General features: G+C 41.2%; 1 protein-coding gene across 4 annotated transcripts in view; it reads left to right on the forward strand.

Annotated features, from left to right (window-relative positions):
* The window catches only part of zfpm2a (zinc finger protein, FOG family member 2a), an 876,706-nt gene that overhangs the window by 332,654 nt on the left and 521,957 nt on the right, over positions 1-22,095 (forward strand). For 3 of the 4 annotated variants that reach the window (XM_073052686.1, XM_073052660.1, XM_073052677.1), the window contains one exon: positions 2,320-2,409. The exons of the other annotated variant lie outside the window; for it this stretch is intronic. In XM_073052686.1, coding sequence (XP_072908787.1) covers positions 2,320-2,409 — 90 coding nt within the window. The remainder of the gene's footprint in view (positions 1-2,319; positions 2,410-22,095) is intronic. 4 annotated transcript variants of the gene reach the window in all.

Raw genomic sequence — 22,095 nt, forward strand, 5'->3', positions numbered from 1 at the left:
AGTAGGTAGGTAGGATCTATCGGCCAACAAAAGTTTGGCTCCAGAGATGACTTTCAGTAGATCACAGCGAGGTAGCTGCTCTGCTACTTACGCAACACTGAGCCCGAATTAGGTTGTCTGCGAATATTTTAGCACCAGGTTCCCCACAAACATTTGGTGTGCTAAACAGGTTTAGAGGCGGCGCCCATCTGTCCGCTCTCCAGGCCAGTAGCAACGGCACTTCTCGCTGGCCGCGCGGTTACCCGAGGCCAACCAGTGATCCCTGGCGCGAGGGTATCACTGCGTTTAGGCGACTGATGACATCGCGTGCGTTCAAGTTCAACAGTGGGTGTGACAAGGAATGAGGAAAGGTGCAGCTGACTCATATCGTTTCATATAGCCAAATCATATAGTTTCCTTGCAGCCCGATACTGGTCTGCGGCCTGGTGGTTGGGGACCACTGGGGTATCTTATCAAATGCTTTGCTAAAATCCATATACACTACATCTATGGCTCTACCTTCATCAATGTGTTTAATCACATCCTCAAAAAATTCAATCAGGGCTCGTAAGGCACAACCTGCCTGCCCTTGACAAAGCCATGCTAACTATTCCTAATCATATTCCAAATGTTCATAACTCCTGCCTCTCAGGATCTGCTCCATCAACTTACCAACCACTGAAGTAAGACTCACTGGCAATCCCTACTCCCTTTCTTGAATAAGGGAACAACATCCGCAGCCCTCCAATCCTCCGGAACCTCTCCCATCCTCACTGATGATGCAGAGATCATCACCAGAGGGTCAGCAATCTCTTCCCTTGCTTCCCACAGTAGCCTGGGGTACATCTCGTCCAGTCCCAGTGACTTATCCAATTTGATGCTTTCCAAAAGCTCCAGCACATCCTCTTTCTTAATATCTACATTCTCAAGCTTTTCAGTTCCACTGCAAGTCATCCCTATAATCGCCAAGATCCTTTTCCATAGTGAATACTGAAGCAAAGTATTCATTAAGTACCTCCGCTATTTCCTCCAGTTCCATACACACTTTTCCATTGTCACACTTGATTGGTCCTATTCTCTCATGTCTTATCCTCTTGCTCTTCACATACTTGTAGAATACCTTGGGATTTTCCTTAATCCTGTCCGCCAAGGCCTTATCATGGCCCCTTCTGGCTCTCCTAATTTCATTCTTAAGTTCCTTCCTGCTAGCCTTATAATCTTCTAGATTCATATCATTGCCCAGTTTTTTGAGCCATTCGTATGCTCTTCTTTTCTTCTTAACTAGATTTACAACAGCCTGTGTGCACCATGGATCTTGTACCCTACCATCCTTTCCATGTCTCATTGGAACGAACCTACTCAGAACCCCACGCAAATATCCCCTGAACATTTGCCTCATTTCTTCCGTACGTTTCCCTGAGAACATCTGTTTCCAATTTATGCTTCCAAGTTCCTGCTTGCTAGCCTCATATTTCCTCTTAATCCAATTAAACGTTCCTCTAACTTGTCTGTTCCCATCCCTCTCCGATGCTATGGTAAAGGAGACAAAATTGTGATCACTATCTCCAACATGCTCTCCCACTGAGAGACGTAACACCTGACCAGGTTCATTTCTCAATACCAGATCAAATACAGCCTCTCTTCTTGTAGGCTTTATCTACATATTGTGTCAAGAAGACTTCCTGAACACATGTAACAAACTCCACCCCATCTAAACCCCTCATTCTATGGAGATGCCAATCAATATTTGGGAAATTAAAATCTCCCACCACAACAACCCTGTTATTATTACTCCTTTCCAGAATCTGTCTCCCTATCTGCTCCTTGATGTCCCTGTTACAGGTGACAGAACAATAGTTATCCAATAGTGTCATCACTCCACATCTTGAGTAGCAAGTCTGCTAAGGGGTTCAGATGGAAGGGAAGAGGACCATACATCATTACTTCAATCAATGCCGGATGCCAGGCGTATATTAGGAGCACTACGTATACAGAGACTGTGCTAATTAGCATTTTTGTGGATTTTTTAAATGGGTTAGACTTATCAATTGACTTTTTGTGTCTCCCAGGTAACTGAAATTTTCTGCATCTACATTGAATTTATGCAGGGTTTCATACAAATGTATTGCAGTATTAAATGTTTGAGGCTACTTATTTCTGTAGCAGATTACAACTAATGAAAGCTAATCATTTGAACTTCCTATTTGGATCAATTTGTTGACAACTCCCATGGAAGTACATTTATCTGGTGATTGACTGTTATTTTTGCTGATTATATTTTAGTTTTACATTTAAAAGGATAGTTATCATGAAAGTAAATAAGATCCTTGTACACTTTAGGTGATGAAGATGGCAGTCAGGAAACAGCAGAATCGGATGGAGAAAAGCCAGGCCAGTCTAACTTGGAGCTGGAAGACTGGAATGGACCAGGTACATCTCAGCTTTCCCCCATCTACTTTTTTTCTACTGCGAATATTACTTTTTCAGATAATCAAATTAAATTCTGTGGCTGATAAATTTTATTTTTATTCTAAACGTGTGTAAAGATGCTGTTAGATTTTAATTTGCTTTAAAATAGAAGCTGCTGCATGATCGGAAATCACCACTTTAAAGTAGAGGATGTTCTTAGTTGAAGGAAAAGATTTTTTTTAATGTCAAAGAGTGAAAATAGATGACTGATTTTGAGCAGGCTTGTAACTCTCTCCATCAATAATAAATAAGTCTCTTTTCCAAATGAGGGATCCAGCTTTGTTTTAATGTTCTTACCAACTTAATACAAATGAGTAAGACTGGAATCTGTATCAATAAACAAGATAGCTGGAGGAACTCAGTGAATCAGGCAGCATCTACCACCATGGGAGACCTGAGGCATTGACTGTCCGTTTCCTCTGCAGGCTCTACCTGACCTGCTGTGTTCCTCCAATATCTTGTTAATTCTTTGACAATTCGAATATTTTTTATACGTAAAAGCCTCATCTCCACTTACCCATCCTGTTGCTCAATGCCAGTCCTTGCCTGAATCCTGAAGTTTGTTCCACTTTTAACAACTTTAATGGGGTTACAGTGGGTAACCTGACACTCTGGGTTTCCTTGCACCAGCCAACAATATAAGTGCCAGGGCCCAGAAAATCTGACTGCAGAGAATCTTGGAGATGGTTCCAGATTTGCCTCCATTATTTTGCTATGCCACTCTAAGTGAATGGGTGAGAGATAAGACTGTGAAAAGGACTTTTCATGATAGGATATGAGCTTTTGAAGACATTAAGATAGATGATACCCCAGGGCAAGATGGGATATGCCCTGGGTTATTGTGGCATATGAAAATTGTGGGTAAAATCTGTCAGAACATAACATTTTGAAGTAAATGTTGAAATAATTGAAATTATTAGAAATACTTAACTAAAAAGGGAGAGTTTCAATGTTTCAATTTGCATTTTCTTATAATTTTTATCTATTCAAGAACAGGAGTAAAGGTGGTTTACCCTTGAGGTTGCCATGCCAATCTTGGCCTCAAACCACTCCCCACTCTCCCTGTCATACCTCGTAACTCCTTTGCAATTCACATTTTTGTTAGTCTCCACTCTGAATATATTCTGTAATTCCATCTCCACAATTCTCTGAGACCAGTGTTGGGTGCTGGTATATGATCTGGAGTACTGAAACACTGACGGTGATAGTGAAGTACATTATCTGATGTTTCTTCATGTTTTGCCCTCCAGCTCTTTAGACTTTTATCCCATACCCACAGTGTTCATTAATTTCACAGCCTTTTTACATCAATAACTCACAATGGTAGGTTTTCGCAAATAGAAATGGCAGAGGTGTCTTATATTTAAGAAAAACCATGGCAATTCATTTATAGTGCTCAAAAAATCTGAACACGAAGTGTGGGAAATGTACATCATCATTACATCATCATATCAGACCAGCCTCTTAAAGTGAACCAACATTCAATGTCAGTGGCTATGAATTGTGTCCCTCCAGAATTCACTAAAACCATCAATGTGAGCCTGCCTGGAGCTCGGATGAGCCGCCTGGCTCAGGTCCTATGTTCCATGGGTGGAAGGATAGCAGAGGCCTTTGGCTTGTCCAGAGATGTGTTGACATGTTCATGGTCATGTTGTGACGGCAGGGGCATTGTAGCAGAATTCCTCATAACTTGGTGGGACAGTTTAAAGTGATCTACTGAAATACATTCGGGTTTACCCCTCTTATCTATGATAAAAGTCTTTTCTCTCCATTCAAAAATGCAACATGGGCCATTGTAAGGGGGGGGGGGGGGCCTAAGGGGATTTTGGAGTGCACCATCGTGGATGAAATCAAACAAGGTGGAATGTAGGTCAACAGGAACCCAGGAGTGTTGTATGTCATGATGGAAGGTAGGAATAGGTGAAAAGGAATTGAATTTACAGGGGAGTGTGGACTAGATGGTGGTTGTGGCATCAGGAATAAAATCACCTCATACTCATATTGACTGCCTGTATACTAATTCAGCCATGGACGACTGCAGCTCCTCTTCTGGAGCTGTTCTGAGCCCCAGCAGGACCCACAGGAGACGATTTTGCCAACACTCATTCCATCAGGGAAGCCCTTAGAGCAGCCTTTAAGGAGTGGTGAAACCGCTTGCATAGGCTACTGGTCTGTGGGTGATACGCCATGGTGTAATGTAGCCTAATGCCGAGGTTCCAGGCCTTCACAGACCCAGAGGTCTGCTATGAATTGGGGACTGCAGTCAGAGGAAATGTCAGATGGGGTGCCAAACTGAGCAACTCAGGTGCTGATGAACGCTCGAGCTGCGTCTGCAGCCATCATTGATGCTAGCGGGACGACCTCTGGCCACCTGGTGCTACGGTCCAGCATGGTAGTAAGGAGGTGCATGAAGCTGCGGGAGGGGGGCAAGAGGACCAACAAGGTCCACTTTGACATGGTCAAACTGTCCCTCAGGGATCTCAAAAGGTGCCAGTGGCGACTGGACATGATGGTTAATTTTTGCCCACTCGCACTCCAATCATGCATATCCTTTCTAAGGCCATGCCACACAAGCTTTGGTACAACCAGTTTCTGTGAGACCTGGCCTGGATGTGGGAGGACATGTATGGAGTCCACCTCCAGTTTGCGGGCACTATGGAGCAAGGGGAACTGGTTGAGAAATCACACAGGAGAAAAAACCCCAGCTTCCCTGAACTTAATATCAGCCAACTGCAGGCCTGTTACTGCTGTTCAGTAAGCCTGGACCTCTGGGTCAGTAGCTTGGTGTACAGCCTCAACTGCTGGCCATGAAGGCAATTGACCATGGCATTATTTTACCCCTTGATATGTTGTATATCAGTTGTGATTCTGATATGTAGTCCAGTTGGCATTGTTGCCATGCAGATCAATGGTCTGATATTTTGGCCATTGTTTGCTTGAGCGGTTTGTGGTCAATGAACACTGTGAAATGGCGACCCTCTAGAAGGAAACCAAAATGGGGGACAGCCAGATAGAGACCAAGAAGCTCATGGTCAAATGTGCTGTACTTCCTTTTAGAGAGTCGGAGCTGCTGGCTGAAGAGCGTGAGCGCCTGCCACATGCCTCCAACCATTGTTGTAGTCACAGCACTGACTACAAGTAGCTATAGGTGATTTGGAGAGTGTTGTATCAGCAGGGTTGCATTGGAAAGAGCTCATTTGGTGTCATCAAATGTCCTGGTCATGTCTGTTCTTTCTTTTTACAATATTTTTATTCTAAAGAAAAAACAACAAGATTTACAGAGTGCGACACATAGATACATCTCAACATAACTTGTGTACATTCATATATTGTAATAAAATTGATCAAAATGTTATAGCATAACACATAAAAGTATATCACTCTGTAATCAAAAATTTAAAGATAAGTCATACATCATAAAATAAATTTTTTATATAAAAAAAGTCAATCCCCTACCAACTACCAAAGAAAAAAGCTGATGGATGATAATGGATAATTATATTCGCTTAAGAAGAGAAGATAAAAATATACATAAAAGTCTGTGCACTGTTAAACTTTATAAATTGGAAAAGTAATTTAGGAAAGGTCCCCAGATATCATAAAAAGATTGTTTCGAATTTAAGACTGAGCAGCGGATCTTTTCTAAATTTAAGTAAGACATAATATCACGTAGCCATTGAAGATGTGTAGGAGGGGTAGACTCCTTCCATTTAAGCAAGATTGCTCTTCTTGCTAAAAGAGAGGTAAAAACTAAAGCCTGTAGGTTAGGCGTATTTAAGGTTATATCTTCATTTGCAATAATACCAAACAAGGCAGTAAGGGGATTTGGGTCAAATTGGACCCTAAAAAGTTGTGAGAAGGTATGAAATACTTCCCGCTAAAGCTTTTCAATTTTAGGTTAAAACCAAAACATATGAATTAAAGAGGCATCAGCAGAGTTGCATTTATTACAAAGTGGAGAAACATTCGGGTAAAAACTGGACAGCTTCTGTTTAGAAATGTAAGCTCTATGAACCACTTTAAATTGTAGAAGAGAATGACGAGCACAGAAAGATGATTTATTAACCCATTTAAGAATTTTATTCTTAAGGAATTTTAAGCAAACTTTAAGGATTTGGGCTCAATTTAGGAAATTTTTTAGTTTAGCGAATTTTTCATTATCATCTCCCATTCTCCTTAATTTTTTTTAATCCCTTCCATGACTGACAAAGCCTTTAAGGATTGGGATGAACTAGGTATTAAGTGTTTTTGGGACCTGTTTAACTCAGGATCTCTTGCTTCATTTGACCAATTGTCAAATAAATTTGCACTCCCAAAAACACATTTTTACAGATACCTTCAAATTAGAGATTTCCTATGTTTCCAATTAACTACTTTTCCTATAGGTCCTGATAAAAATTTATTGGACGATCTTTTAAATTTTAAACCTTTTGTTAATGGTTCTATTACTGGTATCTATAACTTGTTGATTGATTCTAGACTATACTTTTTAGGTAAAATAAAAAAAGCCTGGGAGGATGACCTAAATTGTCAGATTTCTGATGATAGATGGAATAAAATTCTGGTCATGTCTGTTAACCAGTCAAGCACTTGATTAGGGATATTTCCTTTAAGCGTACTATACAAGGGGAGCATAAGTTCTGCAGCTTGCGGGATGAAGCGGTGATGGAAATTCATCATACCTAAAAACTCCTGTAGTTTATTAGTAGTGTAAGGTGGTGGGAAATCCATAATATTGGCTACTTTTGATGGGAGCGGTCTCGCACCTATTGCGGAGATGCAATGGCCGAGGAAGTCAATAGTTGACAATCCAAACTGTCATTTAGCAGAGTTAATAATCAATCCGTGTTGCCTTGAGCGCTCAAAAAGTGTGTGGACCTGAGATACATGTTTGGATTTGGATGCACTGGTGACAATATGTCATCCAGGTAAACAAAAAGAAAATGTAAATCTTTTAATACAGTGTCCATCAGCCGTTAACTCTCTGCTGCATTTTTCAGCCTAAATAGCATGCGTGGAAAAGGAACGAGCCCAAACGTGGTTATCACAGCCATTTTCTGAATGTCCTCCCAGCACATGGGCACCTGATGGTAACCTCTAACTAGATCTTTTGATAAAATGAACATTTTGGCTATGTGTGTTGTAAAGAGCTGGATATGTGGGACAAGGTAATGATGAGAGGTGGTGTCCTTGTTAAGACATTGGTAATCACCACATTGTGCGGCAACCACCATCAGATTTAGGGACCATATGGGGGGGAGGCGAAGCCCAGGGACTCTTTGACTGGCGTACAAGGCCAAGTCTTTCCATGTTCGCAAATTCAGCCTTCATGGTTGCCAGCTTTTCTGGGTCCAGTCTACCCTTGCGGGCATGGACTGGCGGGCCAGTTGTAGAAATGTGGTGCTCGATCCCTTGGTTTGCGACTGTGGTAGAGTATGTGGGCTTGGTGAGGTCTGGGAATTCACCCAGCAGTTGAGTAATCTCGTGTGCAGTAGTGCATGCGCTTGACAGAGACATTGTGGAGAACTTACTGGGAGAGCAGGGTAACGACCCAAAGCCCTTGACATCCACAAGTCAGCCTATTCTTACAATTGACCAATAGTCTTTGGGCACACAGGAAATCTGCACCGAGCAGAGGTCTAGCCACTTTAGGCAGGATGAAATCCCATGTGCAATTTTGTTCACTGAATTAGAGTGTCATCTGTTGTGTCCTGCAAGTCTGGATTCTGCTGTGGTTAGTGGCCTCCAGTGAGGTTTCATCATTCTTTGCCTTCTCATCAGTAGGTGAAGTTGGCAGCACAGTCACTTGAGCACCCATGTCACACAGGAAACATTGCCCTGAGAGTATCCAGAATGAACAATAGACAGCCCTGGCAGCTGGAACACAGACCTCTCATCTCTCGATACACTGGCACAGTTGGAGCTTGCAAGGTGGTTAGCACTTCCAAGCATTCAGACCAAGGAAGTGTGGCAAAAAGACGGTGTTGTCAGATTCGCAGGCCCGTGTATCCTTATGTTGTGGTCATTGCTGGCCAGGCTTATTGAGGTAGAGAAAGGAGGAAGAATGATGTGCTGCTGGCTGGCTGATTGTAGACTATCAGCCATTTTTGCAAGCTCCCTAAGGTCCTTCATGGGTGCGTTAATGAGTGCTATGTGAACTTGATCAAGCATTTGCTGAATGAAGAGTTCTTTAAAAATAAAACAAGGATGGTGATTTCCCAGGAGATTCAGTAGAATCTATTAGCTCCGCTGGCTTGGCATCGGCAAAGCTGGGCAGGAAGAGCAAATGTTTGGCATTCTCAGATTCTGATAATCCAAAAAGGTGAGTTTTTGGAAATCGTATTGTGCTCAAATGGTGTCCTAGTAGACTCTCACTCTTGCTGGTGGAGTTGCTGAGCGATGCTACTATGTCGAAATATTTGGTGTTGGCGGAGATTTCTCGCAGCGTTATTGGGCCTTAACATGTACAAACCAAGCAATGGCATTTTGATCCCAAAGATCCATCAGTTTCAAAGTGACTACGTTGGCCGACATGTTCACTAACTCTGGATTTGTCCTAGAGCAGTAGGGTCACCAATGTCGATATTCACAAATAAAAACGGTGGAGGCATTTTATGTTTAAGAAAAACCATGGCAACTCATTTATTGTACTCCAAACACTGAACACAAGGTGTGGTAAAAGTACTTTACATCATTACATCATCACATCAGACCAGCCTCTTAAAGTGAACCCCAACTCAGTGTTGGTGGCTGTGAGTTCTGTATATTTCCATCTATTACATTTCCCCAATGTTGGAGTACATCAGCTGACATTTCCAAATATACTGCAGTTTTCCACACTGTGCTGTGGTAGTTCAAATCAGAATCACTTTATTGCCAGTACAGTATGTGAAACGTACCAGACTAGAATTGATTGTGGTTTGATGTCAAGCATAAAACACAGGACAATACCATAACAGACAATACAATAGCAACCAACAATTTACAAGACAATAGTGTATACAGCCATAAACAATCAACAATTAGCACAGTTATCAAACTTAAATGTGAGTATATGAACAGACTAAATAATTATCATTAGAACAAGGAGAACAGGAAAGATCATTTAACAGATGTTGTGCAGGGACATTTAGGGTATTATTACACCTGAGTGAGTTTTGTTGGGAAGCTGGATAGCTACAGGAAAGAAGCTTTGGAGATGACATGTAGTCCTGATGGTAGTGGACTTGTAGCAAATCCTTGATGGCAATTTGGTGAATAGGTGACTGCTGGGATAGGTGGAGTCAGCAGTAATTTTTCCACCTCTTTTCTTCACCGTGGTGATGAACATGTCTTTTAATGTCGGTAGCTGACAGCCAAAGATGTTCTCCACTGAGTGGACCACTTGCTGCAATCTGGACTTGGAGAGGGAGGAGGTGGCGGGTGATAAAAGTGTTCACAGCACTCTCAATGATGGCTGAGTAAACTATCATCAAGATACACCCTAAGATGTTAAGTTTCCTATGCTGGCGTAGAAAGGACAATCTTTGCTGGGCATTTTTAGAGATGAATGTAATGTGCTTGTCCCACTTCAATGTTTTGGTAATGGTAGTCCCCAGGAATTTGAATGACTTGACCATAGCCTGACCATTAATTTCCAAGGGTGGCAGATAGGGTGCTGTTGGTGGAAGTCACTTCATATTTCCACTGTCTTGATAGCATTTAGCTCCAAATTGTTATGAGCACACCGTGCTGCAAGTTGGTCTACCTCTCTTTGATATTATTTGAGATAAGACCAACTACAGTCACACAACCTACCAACTTTAGGGTTTTAATGGATTTGTCTGTGGAGGTACACTCGCTTATATAAGGTGAGACAGGAGGGGTGAAAGAACACAGCCCTGTGCTTATAAGCATTGGATCAGCCATGTAGGAGCTCAGCCTTACATACTGCTTCCTTCCTGTTAGAAAGCTGGTAATCCACTGACAGATACTGTAGGGTACAGCTAGCTGGGTTAACTTGCTGTGGAGCAACTCCAGAACAATAGTGTTGAAAATTATGATCCAGATACCTAGAATGCAATCCATCACTCTAGAATGTATCTGGAACTCTAGAAGGTACATATATAAATAGTTCAGTGCGGGATCCACTTCTTGAGATTATGTTTCACCAATACTGACTGCTCCATCATCTGAGACTATATGACAGAACCTTAAATCATGCTGCATTACTCCAGAGAGTCCTCTGGTTCCTCAGCCTGTGCACAGGTACTCCTGCCAGTGCCTCATTACCCTAGACCAAGCCTCGGCATTACTGACGGTGTTTGAGCAATTTGTCAGCTGGTTGCGAGCACCGGATCACAACCTGGAGCACAGAATGTGAACTGTAGTATTGACGTGCATTTTGGATTTCAAGAGCACAGCCTATAATAGCTGAGTACCAGTTGATGCATTATTATTTCTTGTGGTACCAAGGAGGTGATTTAGCCATTGGGCTTCTACTTGCCCCCATCAAGAGCAATCCCATTTTCACTCTCTCCTTATTTTCCTAGGGTCCTGCAGCTTATTCTCTCTCACATGCAACACTTTGTGGATTGCCCTCCAGCCCAGCCCACCACGTCCATGCTAACCATTATGTATCTATCTACAGTAATACCATTTGTTAGCACTTAGTCCATTGAACTCTAAGCCTTCTCAATTCATATGGTTATCTGATATTTAAACTTTATTGTAGTACAGTCTGTAGTAGTGGAGTGATAGAGCTCAGTCTGGGATATTGGACCACAGTCTGACATCATGGAATACTAAAAAGTAATACTGGAGCAATGCTACACATTCTAGCGGATTGGACCCTGTCTATATTACGTAGTTTGGAGTTACGGTATAATGGACTGGGGCAACTGTTGGAGTACTGGCTGTAGTAATGCACTGCACACAGACTGGTGTACTGGTGTGCAAGAGGGAATGTTGGAGAGTAAGGTGATGTGGGGAGCCACTGGGGAAGTCTGGAGCTAACCTGAAATATTAGGCCAATAATCTTTACCACCTGTTGGCCTGGTTCACAGGCTGGTTTTGTGGAGTACTCACAGGATTGCTGGAGCCTGATGTGGCATATTGGATTTCTGCTACGTGCAGTTGAAGGAACAGGGCATAACCTTCACCCTTCAATGCTCGAGGACTATCTGGGGCAATCAGATCCAACCTGTGGCAGTGGAGCTTCTATGAGCTACTTGACTACAGAGGATTCCTGAAAGGGAAGACAGGATATGGTGAATAGCCTGATGTTTGCTGGAGCCCCATAAACAGTTTGCTCAACAGCAGACCTTGGGCTCCAAGAGTACCAACTGAATCATGGATCATGGTATGAGGTACTGGATGGTAGTCTGGTGTATTTGAGCTCTGCAACATATCTACTATACAGACTGTGAGGAGTATGAAAAACATACTCAAAGAAGTGGAGCCAGTTCTCCGTACGAGCCCAGAATTTTGAGTACCAGAACACACATTGGAGCACTGTTCTCTGGAGTACTGAAGGTAGTCTGAATCATTAGAGCATTGTGCCAACTTCTCTCTGGGGAAATGAGATTCTTCTCTGGATTACTGGAGTACAGACTGCAGTATTGAAACCTGTTGTGGGCTCTGGAACATTGGAGCTGCAGTTTGTGCTCCTGGAGGATGGCTGGAGTACAAGAGCATGAACATAGTCTGGATTACATCAGAACAGTGCCATGCTGGAGCTCTTTCTGGAATCTTGTTGCATGTTCTGCCTGATTTAGCATTATGTGGGGTACACATGGGTGGACTGAAATGCTGGTGATTAATGTGGGTTATTGTAACCCTGTCTATGATACATCAACTGGAATACTACAGCAATGTTTGAGGTCCTGGAGCACTGGAACATTGGTTAGAGCAACAGAATGCAGGATGGAGTGCTGCAGACATGTTTGGAGCTCTGCTGAAAGCCTTGGAGCACCAGCTGGTGTGCTGGAGCACTGACTGGAGAACTGGAGTAGTGAAAAGATTAGTGAAACATAACTTAGGGTTTTGGTGTACTAATGCAATGGTAAGAATTCTGGAGCAGTATCTGGAGGGCTGGAAATTAACTGGCTGGTTAGGACCCTCCTGAGGAGATGAAGCACAAGCTGAAGTACCACATCATCAGAGAGATTTTTGGTTTTCTGGGGGTGGCACGGGAGCACAGTAGATAGCACATCACTTAACAGTGCCAGTGATTACTGATCGGGGTCAATTCCTACCACTGCCTGTGAAAGAGTTTGGACATTTTCCCTGTGACCACGTGGATTTTCTCTGGATGCTCCGATTTCCTCTCACATTCCAAAGACTTACAGGTTAGGATTAGTGAATTGTGGGCATGCTATGTTGACATCATATGTGTGGTGATACTTGTGGGCTGCCCAGCACAATCCTGGCTGATTTGATCTGACAGAAAACAACTTATTTCATTGTATGTTTCTATGTTAGATGGCTGTGGAGTTGAAAGACTGGTGAGAGTATTGGCATCAAATCTGGAGTATTCACCAGACAGCAGTCCTATCATTAAGACATGACTTGTGCACTGAAGTATGGATGGCAGTGCTCTAGCCCTCGTTGGGACATGGGGGCTCTATCTAAAAAAACTGTAACATTCTTAAGGATGCCTAGGGATAATGGAATTCAAATGATAGACAGCAGGTGGAATGTCTAGAATATGGTGCATAATCTAGTGCATTGGTGCCCTGCCTCCATTACTTGACCTTGAATACTAGAGCTCACTTTGGGGTACTGAAGTACTGCCTTAAGCTCTGAACTACCCAGTGGGGTGATGGAACTCCAACTAGGAGTGGTGTAGCACGTCAGTCAAAGTGCTGTGGTGCTACCTGTGTGCTGGGCTCCATTCTGGTTGTTAGCTTGTACTTGATGTTCCTGAAGCCCTCTTTGTTGTACTGGAGCTCTGTTTCACTTCTGGAAAATAAACATACATCCTGTACATGCCACCCTCTGTGTACAACAAATTTTACCCTCAAATTCCTATTACTTCTCTCCCTTCACCTTTGACATTTAGTTCTTGATTTCCAAACCCTGTGTAAAAAATAGGTGCATTTGCCCTATCTGTGCCCCTCATAATTTTATATACCTCCATAAGATCACCCCTTAATTAAGATTCAAGTTTATTTATCAAAATATCAGTACATCAAACATACAGTGAAACACATCATTTGCGTTAACAACCAACATACCTGAGTGTTGTGCTGGGGCCACACATTCTGGTGCCAGTCTCCTACACTTGAAGGAAATTAGTTTCAGCCTGTCTAATCTCTCCCTATAACTAAGTACCTGAAGTCCTGTCAACATCTTTGTAAATCTATTCTGCATTCTTTCCAGTTTAATAAAATCTTTTTCATAGCAGGGTGACCAAAACTGAATGCAGTGCTCCAAATCGGGGGTGGCATGGTAGCATAGTAGTTAGCACAATGCTTTACAGCACCAGCTGTAAGATTGGGATTCAATTCCTGCCACTGACTGTAAGGCATTGTACATTTTATGTATGACTGTGTGGTTTCCTTTGGGTGCTCTGGTTTCCTCCCACATTCCAAAGATGTACAGTTAGGGTTAGTGAGTCATGAGTATGCTATGTTGGTGCCAGAAGTATGGTGATACTTGTGGGCACAATCTTCACCGATTTGATTTGATGTGATGCAAAATGATGCATTTCATTGCCTCATTCAGTTTATATGTGACAAATTAAGCTAATCTTATATATCTTGTCCAATGTAACCTCCCAGTCCTCTGTACTCATTGCATTGACTAATGAAGGACAGTGTGTCTAAAGCTTTCTTCCTGCGAATCTACTTCTGGACCCTCCGTGTACCTGACCTCCAAGGTCTTGGAGCAATCTCTGGTGTAGCAAATCAGCACTATTGGAATCTGGAGTTCAAGAACATACAGACTTTGCAATAGGAGGAAAGGGGTACAAGGTTATTTTAGTGATTACGTACTTGTTACTAATGGTATTTATCAGGGATTGGTGTTTGGACTTTTGCTGTTTGTAATACATGTGAATCATTTGGATGTACATATCAAAGGCATGATCGATAAGTTCAAAAGTAACATGAAGATTGGTGACATCTACAGTATGTGCTGGTGAAATGGGCTGATGAATGGCAGATGGAGTTCAATCTAGATAAATGTGAGGTGATGCATTTTGGGAGTACTAACGAGGCAAGGAATATAACATTGGTTCTAATGAGTGTTGATAAACAGAAAGTTGGAATGCTAATCTCAAGATCCTTGAAAATGGCAATGCAAGTAGATAGTGGTTAGGAAGGCATAGGGGATATATTGGCTTTCATTAGTTGAGGCATTGAATTCAAAAGCAGCAAGGTTATGCTGTTTATAAATTTGGTAGGCCTTAACACAAGTACTGCTTTCATGTCTAGGTACTGACGATAGGAAGAATGTGTTAGCACTGGAGAGGGTGCAGAGGAAATTTACCAGCTTGTTGCCTATGAGGAAAGACTGGAGAAGTTTTATGTTTTCTTCCTGGAGCAGGAAAGGTTAGGTGAGATGTGGTTCAGAAAATTATAAATGGGTAGGGAGGTGGATATTCACATGAATAGAGTGCAGGAAGCTTTTCCCCATATCAGAACTGAATAAAAAATAAGAGGGCATCGATTTGTTTAAGGAGAAAGACTTCTTCATCCAGACAGTGATTGATACCTGGAATGCACTGCCCAAGGGAGTGGTTGGAGGGGAATTCCTCTTTAATATTTGAGAAGTCTTTTGATGAACACTTGATTGTTTAAGCATGGATGGGTATGGGCCAAATGCTGAGAGAACAGACTCGTGCAGGTGAGTGCCCACTGGCTGGCGTGGATGAGATGAAAGGGTTATTTCTATGTTGTACACCTCTGCAAAAACGGTAGAAAAGACTGAGCAACCAAAAGACCCAACCACTAATCACAGCCTCTTGCCCTCACTGCACCAGAATCTGTGGATCCTGGATGGGCTTTTACAGCCACCTGAGGACCCACCAATAGAAAAATACAGTATCATGCTTGAATTGAGTAATCACACTACTGCTACATCTCTGTGACTGAGAGAAGACATTTATATGCACCTCAAATGGCCGGCCACTTGTTTTGTGACATTTTCATTAGGTTCTTAATATTTGAGTAGGGGCATCCCCCATTCTTCCAAATGCTAAGGGATATAAACACAAATTGTCCAGCCTGTCTTGATAGGGCAAATCTTTCATTCTTGGAATTAGCCTGGTGAGTCACCTATGGACTGTTTCTAATGCTACCGTATCCATTTTTTGGGTGAGACCAATATTGTGCACAATATTTTTCTGATGTGGTCCTGTAAATCTGTAACAAAAGCTCATTATCCTAAAATTCTTAACATTTTTGTAATAAAACCATAAGATATAGGAGCAGAAGTAGGCCATTCGGTCCATCGAGTCTGCTCTTCCATTCAATCATGGGCTGATCCAATTCTTCCAGTCATCCCCACTCCCATGCCTTCTCCCCATACCCTTTGATGATATATATTCCCCTTTAGTTTCCTTTTTTTCCTTCTTAAACCCCTCCATTTAAATATCATTGAAAGGAATCTTTTGATTCCTGTTAATGAAGTGCCTGACTTTACCTTTCCCCATGTTAAACTCCATTTGCCAGGTTTTTAATCCAGTCCCTGAATCTGTTTGTCTCATTGCAGAATCTCACATGTGCATCACAACATGCTCATCCATCTCTGTATCACTGGTAAACTTAGAAACCTTTCATTTTGTTCCCTTCTCCAGGTTATTAATGTAAATAGTAAACAAGTGAGGGCTAGGAACTAAACCAGAGTTTACTTCAGTATTTACAGTACATCACTCCAGAAAGGGAAGGAGCCATTTCCCAAACTCCTTGTTTTCTATGTAACAGCCATTTTTCAACCCATGCCAACACATCTCCAGTAATTTATGCACTGTCTTTTGGAAATCTAAAAACACAAAAGCAGTTGGTTCCCCTCTACTTACTCTCCTTGTCACATCCTTAAAGAATCTGACAAGCATTACTGACCTTCTTGACTAAGTTTATTTTTCATCTTTCTTAAATGATTAGTTACTTTCTCTTAGATTATTGACTTGCGCATCTTGCGAATAATGGATGTTAAATTAACTGGCCTGATCTTCCCTGTCCTCACTTTTGAATAAAGGAGTCACATTGGCTGGTTTCATTTCTTCTGATACCCTCCCTGAATTTAATTGGATCTGAAAACTTTTAACTAACAGGTCCACTATCTCTTCTGCCACATCCTTTAAACCCTTGGGTACAACTCAACAGGTGTTGGTGATTTGCCTGCCTTTTTTCCTGTGAGTTTCCTAATACTTTCTCCCTTGTGTCTGGAATCTTTCCAAGTTCCTCTCTGTTATTTGAAATTAGTGAATGTAAATTCAGTATCAAGACCAAAACATGTGATTTCAACAGTACCCTCCACAATTGTGGCAAAGCTTTCCTATTTTTGTTCTCTACCCTCTTTGAATAAAAACATTTTGTTTATATTCCTGATCTCTTGTTTCACCTAAATGCTATCATTTTGCATTTCTTGTCTGGGAAACCCAGTTTCCCCTGTATGGCATCTTTTTGTAATCTCTTCATTGTAATAGTCTTCATTTCTATTTTTACCAAAGTGGATACTCTCACATTTCCCCACAATGTACTCCATCTGTTAAGGTGTCCTTCTAATGCATTTGTATTTTTCTTGACATTGGTATCCATGCTCTATCATCAAATCTGATCACAAAATGTAGTTGCCTTATGTGAGTAATTAATATGAATTGTAAATAGTTGAGTTTTCAACACTGCTTTCTGTAGTAGTACTTTGGGTACAGCTCGCCAACCTGAAAATGACACATAATCTGTGGTCTGTTTTCTGTTATGGAGTCCAGATCCCACAGAAACATGTTTGTCAAATTTACAGGTAACACAAAAGATCTTTTATTATTTTGGAATGTTATGGAATGTGCGAATAAAAATTTCTTCACTGCTGGTTTTATAAATGCACACTCAAAAATGTTTTATAGCCTACATTATATGTAGAAGTCCAAGCACAAACGAGAAAATCTGCTGATGCTGGAAATCCAAGCAACATACACAAAATGCTGGATAACTCAGCAGGCCAGGCAGCACATCAATGGAAAAGAATACAGTTGATGTTTCAAGCCAAAACCCTTCATCAGGACTGCCCGTACTGACGAATGGTCTCGACCAGAAACGTTGACTGTTTATCCTTTTCCGTAGACGTTGCCTGGCCTGGCTTCAAGAAGCTCCTTTGCGTTCATTACTATCTTATAAATATATAACAGACTTGATGATTCGGCAGATTGAAGCATGTTGCCTCATCATATGACATAGGGGCAGAATTAGGCCATTTGGCCCTCAAGTCTGCTCTGCCACTCCATCATGGCTGATCCATCATCCTTCTCAATTCCATTCTCCTGCCTTCTCCCTATAATCTTTAACACCCTAATTAATCAAGAACCTATCAACCTCTGCCTTAAATATACCCAGAGACTTGGCCTGCACAGCCGCCTGTGGCAATAAATTCTGCAGATTTAACACCATCTGGCTAAAGAAATTCTTCCTCATCATTTTTCTAACTGGATGCCTCTCAATTATGAGGCTGTGCCCTCTGGTTCTAGACTCCTCCACTATAGGAAACATCCTGTTCACATCCAGTTGAAGTAGACCTTACAATATTCGAGAGGTTTCAGTGAGATCCCCTTCATTCTTCAAAACTTCAGCAAATATAAGCCCAGAGCCATCAAATGTTCCTGATATATTAACACTTTCATTCTTATGATGTCCTCTGTGCCCTTTCCAATACCAGCACAACTTTTCTTAAATAGGAGCCCAAAGCTGCTCATAATATTCCAAGTGTGGTCTGACCAATGCCTTAAAAGCCTAAGCATCACATCCTTGCTCCTGCATTCTTGTCCTCTCGAAATGAATGCTAACAATGCCACTGATTCAACCTGCCATCTGTCTTACTAACTCTGCTGATTATCTCTCCTGAATAGTACAGCCTTCTGCATTATCTTGTATGATCCCCTGCCTACACTTTGCTTTGAAGTTATGTATCTAAAGCGAAATGGGCTCACATTCTATGGAGACTATCCAATACATTTTGTCAATTTTTGATCCTCTAAGTCAGGTTTTCAACCTGGGGTCCACAGATCCCTTGCTTAATAGTATTGGTCCATAGCACCAAAAAAGTTGGGAACTCTTGCTCTGCTCATCTAATCACCCCATCCAATTTATCTCTATTTAACTGACAGAAGTTTAGATAAACAAAAGCGTTGACCATAGTCTTTCCTATTCTGACTTTTCTCCTTTTTCCAGCAACAAAGCAACCCATCACCAAACTGAAGCTGTATTTGAAGTGTCCACTGAATATCACATAGCTGAAATCATTTTGTGCAACACTATCTTCTCCCTTTGAAGTTCTTCAGAAGGAAAATGCTTTCGTTTAAGAAATTTGATCTTCATTTAGAGCTGCCATGATAGTTATTGTCTCTGCCTTGGGAAGTGTTTTGTGTTATGAACATCTGAAGAATAAACATGAAGCAACTGGAACCAAAGATAAACTACTGGAGGAGGTCAACAAATCAGGCAGCATCTGTGGAGGCTAACGAATGTTTGACATTTCTGCATCCTGCAACGGTTTCAACCAAAAATGTTGACAGTCCTAAGTGTTCAGGTGCTGCTTGATCTATTTAGCTCATCCTACAGTGTATTTTTTTTTGCTCCAGATTCCAGCAACTGCTGTATCTTGTGTCTCAACTGGAAACAATGGGTTTATTTTCCTTTTTTAAAAGTGTTGATGCTTATCACATCTCCTATTTATTGTTGATTCATTTTATTTATTTTCATTTATTGTTAGGCTTTCCCACTCTCAGCCCATTGCTACTGGCCAAATAGGAGATGATAACAGGTCATCAGTACAAAAAGGCAAGAATTATGACTACTCATAGTGTTTGGGAGCAAAATAACATCAGCAGATCAGAAGAGGTCCAAAGGGAAAAGGATCCACGATCATTGCTAATATACCACCTCCTTTTCTTGCTAGATACGGTTCCTGGTTTAGAGAGTTTCCATCTTGCAACAGACCATTGCATACTTGATTGAGGGGAAGGGAGCTTATTTTTGTTGTCCTTGCTTAATCCTGTTATACATAGACCTCTGGGTGAATGTCATTTTGAAGAAAATATTAATATTAGGAAGAATTCAGGAAAATAATAAAAAGCTGCATTTTCATTCCTTCACACTCACTCACTCTACATCCCAAATGCCTCCAACTGAAAATCTTGGTGGAGTCTGGATCATTTCCATTTGAGATCTCTAGCAGCCTCCAGACATTCCTTGCTCAAACAAAACCCCCAATTGGATGGGGTACAGAGGGCCATATGTTCAGAAGATAGCTGGATCGGTGAGAAGTGTTTGACTCAGTTGGTCATGCCACCTTCCAACATGAATACAGGGGTTGTTAGCAACAGAGTTGGTTACCAGAAGAAGGCAATTCAGATAGTCTAGCTACTTATCAAATGGTATTTAGAAATCCAAATACATTTTATCTACTGGTTCCCCCTTATCGTCCTAGTGGATTATGTCCTTGATAAACTCCCTTAAAAATTTGCCAAATATCATTTTCCTTTCATAGAACCATATTGGTTCTGTTTAATTGTATTTTTGTTTTATAAATATCATGTTTCTGTTTTCTTAATATTGGATTTTAGCATTTTCCACAACAGATAACAGGCTAATCCTCTTATTGCTTCCTGCTTTTGTTTTTCCTCATTTCTTCCACTATCTCTGCAATTGCAACTTTTATCACCCTTGAATGTAGACCATCATGTCCAGAGATCTTGTTGGTCTTTAGTCTCATTAATTTCCTAAGTGTATTTTCCTTTGTTATAGTGTCAATTTAAAACATACTCTTTTCTTTTTCAATAGTTTGTACTATTGGTGTGCTTTCAGAGTCTTTAACTGTAAATTCATGTAAGGTAATTTTGCAAAGATTGCTGTTTCCTTATTTTCCATTATTATTTCTTCAGTCTGATCAAAGTTTGCCTCATCTTTTTTTCTTTTAACATACAGTGGAGTTTGCTTAATTTGGACACATCGGGACTTGTACATTATAGCCTATTTAATTGGCTGCCCCAATTAGTTGAAGTTACATGGAAATAGTTAAAAAAGTATGAAAGACAAATTGCCATTTAACTGAGTAACAAATTATGTACTTAAATGAAATACAGAACAAGTAAGAACACTAGCAGTGGTACCATAGTACTATAAAACTGTGTATAAGCTCTTTATAGTTATTGATGCAGAAAGTAGAACATATCATTCCTGTTCTCAGATCACTACACTGGCTTCCTGTCCATCAGAGGATTGACTTTAAAATATTACTCCTGGTTTATAAAGCACTGAATGGTCTAGGGCCAAAATTCATCCCTGATCTCTTGCTGTATTACGAACCTTCCTGAGCTCTCAGGTCGTCTGGATGGATCTGCTTACCGACCCCAGTGTCAAAACTAAACATGGTGTAGGAGCTTTTAGTTATTATAGAAACATAGGAACATAGAAAATCTACGCTCCACATATCTGGAATAACCTTCCAGAGGATCTGAAGTCAGCTCCAACTTGAAGCTCTTTTAAATTGAGGCTTAAAACTTATCATTTAGCTGATGCTTTTAATTAGAATCTCCTGCACTGTAACTTCTATTTTTCATGTCTATTTTGTGTGATTTTATTCTCTTGTATATTGTCTGTTTGATTTTTATATCTTGTTCTATTAAAGCACTTGCCTTGTGTTTGAAGTAAACTTGCTTGCTTAAGTGAGTGTAGTTATTCTCTTTTGTTTAAGATCCTGATGGTTGAGGGGTAGTAACTGTTCTTGAACCTGGTGGCGCAAGTCCTGAGGCACCTGTACCTTCTACCTGATGGCAGCAGTGAGAAAAGAGCATGGCCTGGATGGGGAGGAACTCTGATAATGGATGCTGCTTCCTACAGCAATGTTTCATGTAGATATGCTCAATGGTTGGGAGGGTTTTACCGTGATGTACTGGATTGAATCCACTACATTTTGTAGGACTTTCTGCTTGAAGGCATTGGTGTTCCCATACCAGGCTGTAATGGAGTCAGTCAGCACACTTTCCACCACACATCTATAAAAGTTTGTCAAGGTTTTGATGATGTGCCGAATCTCCACAGACTCCTGAGGAAGTAGAGGCACTTCTATGTTTTCCTCACAATTATATTTATATAACAGGTCTTCTGAGATAATGACGCCCAGGAATTTAAAGTTACTGACCCTCTCCACCTGTGATCCTCTGATGATTACTGGCTCATGGACCTCTGGTTTCCTTTTCTCAAAGTCCACAGTTCATTGGTCTTATTAGCATTGAGTGAGAGGTTGTTGTTGTTATACCTCTCAGCCAAATTTTCAATGTCTCTCCTGTATGCTGATTCATCACCCTCTTTGATACAGCCCAAAACAGTGGTATGTCAGCAAACTTGTATATGGAGCAGTACATAGCCACACAGTCATAGGTATAAAGCAAGTAGAGCAGGGAGCTAAATACACATCCCTGTGGTGCTCCTGTGCTGATCGAGGTTCTGG

This window comes from Hemitrygon akajei, chromosome 1 (genome assembly GCF_048418815.1).
Source record: "Hemitrygon akajei chromosome 1, sHemAka1.3, whole genome shotgun sequence".
Classification (NCBI taxonomy): domain Eukaryota; kingdom Metazoa; phylum Chordata; class Chondrichthyes; order Myliobatiformes; family Dasyatidae; genus Hemitrygon; species Hemitrygon akajei.